General features: G+C 39.9%; 1 protein-coding gene across 1 annotated transcript in view; it reads right to left on the reverse strand.

The window, feature by feature from the left end:
* LOC143019499 (frizzled-4-like) overlaps positions 1–9,548 on the reverse strand; it is a 139,712-nt gene extending 130,164 nt beyond the window's left edge. The window contains exon 1 of the mRNA XM_076175145.1: positions 8,008–9,548. Within this exon, the coding sequence (XP_076031260.1) occupies positions 8,008–9,011 (1,004 nt within the window). The 5' untranslated portion in view covers positions 9,012–9,548. The remainder of the gene's footprint in view (positions 1–8,007) is intronic.
* Between the last annotated feature and the right edge of the window lie 341 nt (positions 9,549–9,889).

Below are 9,889 nucleotides of genomic sequence, written 5' to 3' on the forward strand. Positions count from 1 at the left end.
GACTGTTTTGTTCAGTACAAAACAGATGTCTTCATTCAGAATGGTGCACCATGCCACACTGCTAAACTCATTAAAGAATGGTTTGCATTCTGTGATGTGGAGTATATAAAAGATTGGTCAAGTAATTCGCCTGATTTAAACCCAATTGAGAACATTTGGGCGCACATGAAAGATAAGTTACGTGAACGCGACACCTAATCAATCCCCAAGCTGGAGGTAGCCATCAAGGATATTTGAAAGAATATGGACCCTGTGTGGCTTCAAAATCTTGCAGCATCTGTCCCTAAACGTCTCCAAGAATGTATCAAGAGAAAGGGTGTCCAACAAAGTACTAGAGAGCTGGTAAGTACCTGATAATATAGGTTATTTGAAATTTTTTATTGTTTTTCCTCTGGCGCCTAAGTTTTTGTCCCCCACTGTATATATATATATATATATATATATATATATAGATATATATATATATATATATATATATATATATATATATATATATATATAATGAGTATGTGTACAAGGAACACGAAATGCAGGCGAATGAAATTGCTGGCGCGATGCTAGAATAAAAGCTCTAAATTGCAACACTTACAAATAAATAAAATCGTTTGGCGACGTCTACCACGCCCATTGGCTGAAGGAGAGGGAGAAGAGGAGGAGAAGGAGGAAGACAAGGAATCCTCACCATTGTTGTGACAGTGACGTCAGATTGCATCTTTGCATTGATGACGTTACATATTGTTAGTGTTTGTACATCAATGACGTCAGATCACGTAATATCGGAGGGGTTAGGAAATACGTCACTTTAGCGATGACGTCAGATCACGTGATTGTATCACTAAAGTAAGATCACGTCATTGTATCGCTGACGTAAGATCACGTCACCGTATCGCTGACGTCATGAAATACATCAGTGTAACGATGACGGCACCATATCGATGACGTTCCATATTTGACGTCTCAGAAGTGACGTCACAGTTTGTCAGTAATATCGTTCATATGTGTGTTTAAGTTGTGTGTGCGTGCGTGTGTATGTTGCCATGTGTTGAGCCGTTATCACACTGGTCTGTTTTTTTCTCCGACTGTTGGAGATTTGTAGTTCTATGTATTTTTGTTGAAAAAATAAAATCATTTGCCATGGCGATTTTACGGTAAGCTCTTCTTCATTATATTTGATAAGTAAATAATAATAAAATCGAACATGCTGATAATGATAGTAAATTCGGTAGGCGGCTGCATTCCTTTGGTCAACTCACGCTGTAAATGGTTTGTAGACATCAAGAGGCTATGTATTAGAAGTAATTCTCTATCCCCTGAGATGTTTACTTTATTCTGACTAATAATGATGATAATAATAATGATGATAATGATGATAATTATAATAATGATAATTATAATAACTGCAACTACTTCTCAGGGCGAGTTTCTGTTTTTGTTGAAAACGCTCCAATGAAAGATAAATCACGTATAAGAATAAATTATATATCTCTCCATTTACTCGTCTACAGTTTTCTCTGTAGACAATTTATCGCAAGCGAAATAGTACACAAATGAATAAAATAAAAATAGAGTCAATAAAATAGAATATAATTCCAGTCAGATATGAAATTATGTACGACAGTATCAACTTTCCTAACCACATCTACAACACTATTTACTTGCTTAGTCTGGTGATTGCCCCCCTCCCCTCCCCTCCCCTCCCCCAGTAATCGGATTGACTTGGCTTCCCACCCACCTTCCCCCCTCCAAGTAATCACGTGACAAGATCGAAGATCACTATCTCTATTCGAGTGACATGTAGCTTATCGTCAGGTAAAAAATAAAGAAAGAGATGTGGCTCCTCTTTTTCTGTTTACCGGTTATGATCTGTGATATCTTCCCTACTGAGGCTGGTAGTAACCACTGAAATGAATAGAATAGTGATGGGGGGGGGGCGATACCAATATTTTGACCGATTCCGATACGAGTTCCGATGGTGCTCTAAAATTAGGATTATACGAGCCCCCGATACTGCTCTGAATTTCCGATTCCGATACCTACCTAAAATGATTATATTTCATTGTTATTTTCTGGCCCTGCTGTTGGGAAACAAATTCTTTATGAACAAAGTACATTTGTTAATCATTTATTGGAAATTTGGAGCAAAATCGGGACTCGCACCGGAATCGTTCAAAAATTATGTTTCGTTCCATCACTAGAATGAAATCCCTTGGCGGCAGCTAAACTAACACGAACAGTACTACCCGGTAGAGAAAGAGGTCATGGAGACGGACATGACCCGTTATTGTGGTAGGGGATGCCCCCAGTTCGGTAACAGGTAGTAATGATAGAAGATAAGAAGACTACTTACGTTGCAGCTAAGCGACTCATGGCGCATGCCTCTCACCTTCACTAATCTGTATCTATTAGTTCACTTGATATAAGGATCGAGAGGTGCTTTAGGTAGTTTGGTCCGTATACCTCACCCTACTCTTCATTATCCTTTTTCATTTTATTTACTCTCAATTTAATGTTGATATTCTCTACGAGCTACAAATCTTTATATACACTTGCCATTAAAGAGAAACGATTGGCAGGTACACAGCTTCGTTTACACTAAAAACTTAATCAAACTTAATAAAAAAGAAACATTGAATGTATTCCAAACTAAGACAGGAGCGGGGTCAACAGATGATAGTGATGTCATATTGTTTACAAATGTGACGTCACTATCCTGGACACCCTACATAGAAGCTGATCAGGCCTATGTGGCAAAATATGTATTAGAAACAAGGTAAACACACAGCTAAAAAATTAGTTTTAAACCTCCTATTTTGTGTGTTTACAATGCCTACTTGCCGTTATTTTTTTTTTACATGAATGACGTCATGATCCCACACGACATGACGTCACTGCCCGGCCCGCGCGAACGACATTTAACGCGCAATTACTTTCATTGCTTTTTTTCTTCATAATTTTTCTATAAATATATTTCTTTCTTTTTTCTTTTATGATAGCTAACATTCCTCAGTCCGTGCCACCAATCGTCCAACGATCAATTATCTTCAAAACGGGGAAGAGTCAATCTGCAAGAGACCACAAGAACATGGCCACTGCGTTCATGAATAATGTATTAGAGATAATTGGGACCGCACTGATGAGAAAAGTATGCACCTCTAACTGTTTTTTAATGGACTGAATAAAGGAACAAGATATCATCCATCACGCCGAAGTAAAATAATGGATGCTGCGTCCTGAAGTAATGCTAATGCAAGATGGATAAAGTAATTGCCACTTAACAAGGATATACCGGTATATATATATATATATATATATATATATATATATATATATATATATATATATATATAATATATATATACATATATATATATTTATATATATATACATACATATACATATATATATGTATATATATATATGTATATATATATACATACATATATGCATACATATATATATAAATATATATATATATATATATATATATATATACATATATATATAAATATATATACATACATATATATATATATATATATATGTATATATATATATATATATATATATATATATATATATATATATGTCAGGGTTCGTATCCCATGGCGGAGCTTCTAAAAATGTTCATATATATATATATATATATATATATATATATATATATATATATATATATATATATATATATATATATATATATTATACATATATATATGTACATATATATATATATATATATATATATATATATATATATAATTTATATATATATATATGTATATATGCATACATATATAAAGATATATATATATATATATATATATATATGTATATATATATATAATGTATATATATATGTATATATATATATATGTATATATATGTATATATATATATATATATACATATATACATATATATATACATTATATATATATATACATATATATATATATGTTTATATATGTTTATATATACATATATATATACATACATGTATATATATAAATTATATATATATATATATATATATGTACATATGTATATGTATATAATATATATATATGTATATATATGTATATATATTCATATATATATATATGTATGTATATATATATATATATATATATATATGTACATATATATACATATACACATATACCTATATATATATATATATATATATATATATATATATACTCATTATATATATATATATATATATATATATATATACATATACACATACACCTATATATATATATATACACACACACACATATATATATATATATAATATACACATATACCTATATATATATATATATATATATATATATACATATGCATATATATACACATATATATACATATACATATACATATATATACACATATATATACATATACATATATATACACATATATATACATATACATATATATACACATATATATACATATATATATATACACATATATATACATATACATATATATACGCATATATATATATATATATATATATATACATATAATGTATATATAAATATATGCATGCTCATGTGCAGTTTCTTCGCTGCACTAGTGATTCTGAACAAGTCCGAAGTTAGCAGTCCATTTGATTACCCACAGGCACGGAAACCCACGTTCCGCTGTCAGCGTCTTGCACTTCCATCCAAAGGACGGCCGGTGAGACTAAAGACATGATGATCTGGTCTTGATCTGGCGTCATGTTCTCTCTCCCCTACTCTTTGCGGAGTGGTTGTGAGCGGTCATTTTGCTTCAGTATCTTCTTCAACTATTTGCCCCTGGACCTTGGAAAAAGACAGAGGATAAGGGTTGCTTACTGCTTACCTCCAGGTCAGGAGAACTCCCCAGGAGGCACTCAGCTGCGCCCCCGGAGCTATCGTTCGTATGTACGGGTAAGTGGTAATCACTGGAGGCCAAGATCGAAGCCCAACGCGTCAGACTAGGTTTATTTCATCTTATTTATCTATTTCTTTAACAAGCCCCGCTGTACTTTATAGCGTGGAATTTATTGAACCATACCTTTGGTCCAACTCGCTGGCGGCTGGGTTCGAAGTGCCGTCACCTCGACCTCCGCCGCAAGTAGCGACGCTCTAAACCGCTGTGTTGTATATAGTTGGCGATAATATAATCAACGCTTCTGTCCATGGGGACAGTAACGCTCCGGTAGAGCGGATCCGAAGGGGTGGTATAAGTTAGAACTTATGAGATATAGTACATACATACTTATATAAAAAGCTTTTTCCCCCTACACGGGGGGTAGCCAAAAAGAAAAAGGCATAGAAACCACTCCCATCCATTCTATTTCCTATATATTCCACTCCCCTCCACCCTCCCTCTTATCTTGGCACCTCCTGGTATGAGGTATAGTGGAGGCTGAAAATGTTCAGCATTTAATAATTTGTTTATTATTTTCAGTGGAAAATTGTATCCAATAGTCATAGAATACTGTGCGAGTCTGGTCCGTGGGGGTGCCACCCTCCAAAGAAAACGAAGTTTATTGTATTTTCTATAGTTTGTTTAAAAAAATGTTCGAAGCACTGCATGTTACTTATTAGCATAATCTTGTAACTTACAATGTGAAATATGTCGAGCGCCTCGCGTTTAGCATATTTTTGTTAATTAGGTAACAATTGAAACGTTTGCCCATTTTGTTTAGTTCTTGTATCTTGCGTATTAAAAAGATTGCATTTTGTGGTGAAGAAAATGTTAACGTTTCGTATTTTTAGGCTAAATTTCGACTTTCGTTGACCTACATGTGTCGTGCATTTTGTTGCATGTTTACAATAAATAAATAAATAAATAGATAAAATAAAAGAATATTTTTTACGTCATCGTGAATGTATTTGGTGGCGAAATCTAATGAACCTTTACATTTCCCCTGTAGGGAATGCCTAATGTTCAGGAATGTTTGCGTCTGCCTGAAATATGCCAAACATTTTATACATTTATGATAAAAATAATGCTAGATAAAACTCCCTCCAAATGTGCGTGTGTGTGTGTGTGTGTGTGTGTGTGTGTGTGTGTGTGTGTGTGTGTGTGTGTGTGTGTGTGTGTGTGTGTGTGTGTGTGTGTGGATGTGTATAGAGAAACGGCTCCTCACCATGAAGTCACAACCTTGTTCAAACTGGGGTACACTCACCAAGAGGCGCTTAGCCTCCCTACGGCCGAAGCAGCCGTACAACCAAAACAGTCCTACAACCTCCAACTTCAGAAACAGAAAGCTGAATCCTATGCATGTGACAGTGGTACGGTGTGAACGCGACTCCCTCCGTCACATGTGTCACATCATTCCCTGGGGTTCGGGGGTTCGAGGTGACAGTAAAGAAATGGTCCGTCCTTGCATTTCCTACTCAAGACACAGGGGTCAGCTACCTTTGGCAGACGTGCCAAATATGGCACCTTTGAGGGCCCTGGCACAGATGCCAGCTGATTTTGAAAACAGGATCGAGAAATAACATGGCAAGAGATCAAATCGAAACCAAAGTGCCCGGGAAATTGGCCCCCACCCCTAATTTTGGAAAGGTAATGGCTACAACATACATTTGGAAATAATGTTCGTATCAGAAAATCTTGCTGGTGCACAAAGGTCCACAAATGAAGGAAACAGGCAGAGCATGTATAAAACGTTACCGGTCCTGTGTGGTGGAAGGACAGTCGAATTAAGTGAATTTTTATTTGTATCCAGCTGTTCTATCCTTGGGGACAGTATTGCATCGAAAATGTGGGAGGGATTTAAGTAGGTTGACAATGGAGGGATAGATATCATTTATAATCAAAGTGATCAGCATTCTTTTCATGAGTTGAGATTAGTCTCCAGTCATTACAGGACACTGCGTGACCTTGGTCCGCAGGGGTCTCACTAAGCCCCGAAAACACCGACTGTATAAAACGTGCAGTTCCCATATTGTTACTAAGTATTTCAGCGGCTTTGACCCATCGTTTTTCGCTCATATTTCCGAAATAATCATTCACATCAGCATGGTATATTAGCACAGCCTAATTCACACCCGGCCATAATTTTTGACGTTATAGTGTATTCACAAGTGTATTTAATTACGGTGTTTACTCTTGATATTGTGTGTGTCGTAACCGACACCCGTGAAGTAAATCGAACAAGTTGGGATACACGAGGTAGTTTGTGATGACGTCACTTCACCTGTTCGATTTACTTCACGGGTGTCGGCTACGACACACTTAATATCAAGAGTAAACGCCGTAATTAAATACACTTGTAAATGCACTCTAACGTCAAAAATTATGGCCGGGTGTGAATTAGGCTGTGCTAATATATCATACTGATGTGAATCGTTATTTCGGAAATATGAGCGAAAAACGATGGGTCAAAGCCGCTGAAATACTTAGTAGGACTGAGATGAAAATTGTAGCCCATCCCAAGGAGTTCGGCAACACATAGTTGAAAAAAAAAATCTACGTATTGAACCTTGGTCCGACAGTTGATGATGGCGGTCCGTCGGTGATCGACCACGACTTTGCTCCGGTGAGGTGTGATGGATGGAGTGAGGCAGTCACAGTCGGGTCGAGTGAATTCGGGTGGGGGGTTCGAGACTCTCTCAGGTCAGAATTACATTGAAGTAACGAAGAACAGAACAGGTACAAGGATTTAAACCCATACTGACCAAAACGTAATCCCGTTGCCTGCTCCACCGGGGAACGTGGGTGCGGCGAGAAAAATCGTTCCATCTCATATACATATATATATTATATATATATATATATATATATTATATATATATATATATGTGTGTGTGTGTGTGTGTGTGTGTGTGTGTGTGTGTGTGTGTGTGTGTGTGTGTGTGTGTGTGTGTGTGTGTGTGTGTGTGCGTGCGTGCGTGCGTGTGTATGTGTGTGTGTTTTCTACAGTGATGAATGTAGTGTGGGTAGGATATTTTTTTAGCGACAGTATCCCAAACCACCTAAGCTTTTGTAGGAAGACAACGTCAGGAGAGAACTCACCACACGGAGGCGGCAGTGCTGAAGTAGTACAGGAGGAGGAAGACGAGGGCGCAGTTGGTGTGCAGGCTACCCTCGGTGACCCGCACTTCGACACCGGACTCCCGGTCGAGCTGACACGTGATCTCGTGTCTCCCGGCGGCGAGCCTGACAAGATAGCCGACGGAGACGACGTTGTAGCAGAGGGTGACGAAAATGGCGGGCCTCTCCGGAAACTTGAAGGAGGAGGCGTCGAGGACGAAGGTGAGGACCGTGAAGAGGGTGGCGCCGAAGCAGCACACGGACCAAATGGCCAGCCAGACCTCGGCGAAGGTCTTATCCTCAGAGCTGAAGGAGATGTTGGCGTCGCATCGGGGGGCGCAGACCCCCGTGGCGTTGAGGTAGTGGTACTGAAGGGGGTGGGCCAGGTGCCCGCACTTCTCCATCGGGTGAGGCCGGGCGTCCGAGGGCCTCCGCTGGGAGTAGGTCGTCGTTGGGGGCGGCATGGCCTCCCCGGGGCCCTCCATGCACATGTGCTTGTCGTTGTTCTCCGGCGGTAGGAGGGAACAGTTGAACAACGGGGGCCAGTTATACCCGAAGTCTCGAAGAACAGGGATGCAGCGGTCGCGGACCGTCTCGCAAAGGTTCCTGCAGGGCCCGATGGGCGTGGGGACCTCGGGGGTGCACATGGGGGCGTACATCCCGCAAAGAAATACCCTGAGCTGGGAGGAGCAGGAGTACTGGATCAAGGGCTTGAAGGACTCGAGTTGGTCCCGTGCGTCGCTCTGGAGGTCCATCCCGACGAGGTTGGGCATCGACGTGTGGTTGTACCCGACACCCGCGCACTCCTCGATCTTGATCACTTCGCAGGTCCGAGGTCCTGGGGGCGGGGGAGGAGGGTGCGGGTCTACAGCCACCGCGGGGTAGTCCCCCGCCGCCGCCGCCGCCGCCGCCCATGCCAGCCCACAGCACGCCCAGAGCCAAATCACCACTTGCCACTTGGGCGGGAGTTGGGTGTTCGTTCCCATAGCGCCCCAGACGGTGGGGGGTGGGGGGGAATGTCTTCTATAGGTGGTGGGAGGTAGTGGTGGAGGGATTGTGCTGGTGATGATATCTCGGTAGTTTTCTCCACCAGGGTCGTACGGATATGCAAATGACAATTCCGTGGTCGCTTGTTGTGAGGACACACATGGCTCTACGGGGCTACAACTAACGACGCGGTAAGCGCTGAGCGTAGCCAAAACTCACATCCCAAACACTGATCTTCAACATCACACATACACACACACACACACACACTCTCACACACACACTCACACACACCAACCAACCCAGCCTGCCAGCCAACCTTTTCGCTCTCACCTTATTTTGTACCTCCCGTCTCTATCACAACACGACACTGTTCTTTCCACATCGCTCCTACATCTGCGACACCTCATTTCGTCACTAAATTCCGCGTGGAACCGACATCACGGAGAGAAGTAACAGAATCCATCACTGAAGTTAAGGCAACATGGCGCTGTACACCTTCACCGTTTGAGTCAACTTGGTGAATGAACACTGGTTCGTTGGCAGAAGATGAGAAGCTGTAGCTCCGCCCCTCGATGTACTCAGACGCGCGATGATTGGCTGGCCTCTGGTGCCGATGTCCGATAACGTTAGACAACTTGAGATCTTAACTTCCCATGCTTTCCTTTTTTGCATTGGAAATGCCTATTAAGTGTTTTAATCCCTGTCAGAATCCTTACTCTAACTATTGTACAACATTTCATATTTATTCCCGGTGACACGCTAGACTATAAAGCAAAGGTCACTTACAATTTGCAGGCATTCGGAGGGGGCAAGGGTTTAGCTAAGAAACACCACGCCAGCCCCAGTCGTCGACATTCTGCGAGGAACAGATAAA

Source organism: Oratosquilla oratoria, chromosome 37 (assembly GCF_046742065.1).
Source record: "Oratosquilla oratoria isolate Oo_2021 chromosome 37, ASM4674206v1, whole genome shotgun sequence".
In the NCBI taxonomy this organism is placed as follows: domain Eukaryota; kingdom Metazoa; phylum Arthropoda; class Malacostraca; order Stomatopoda; family Squillidae; genus Oratosquilla; species Oratosquilla oratoria.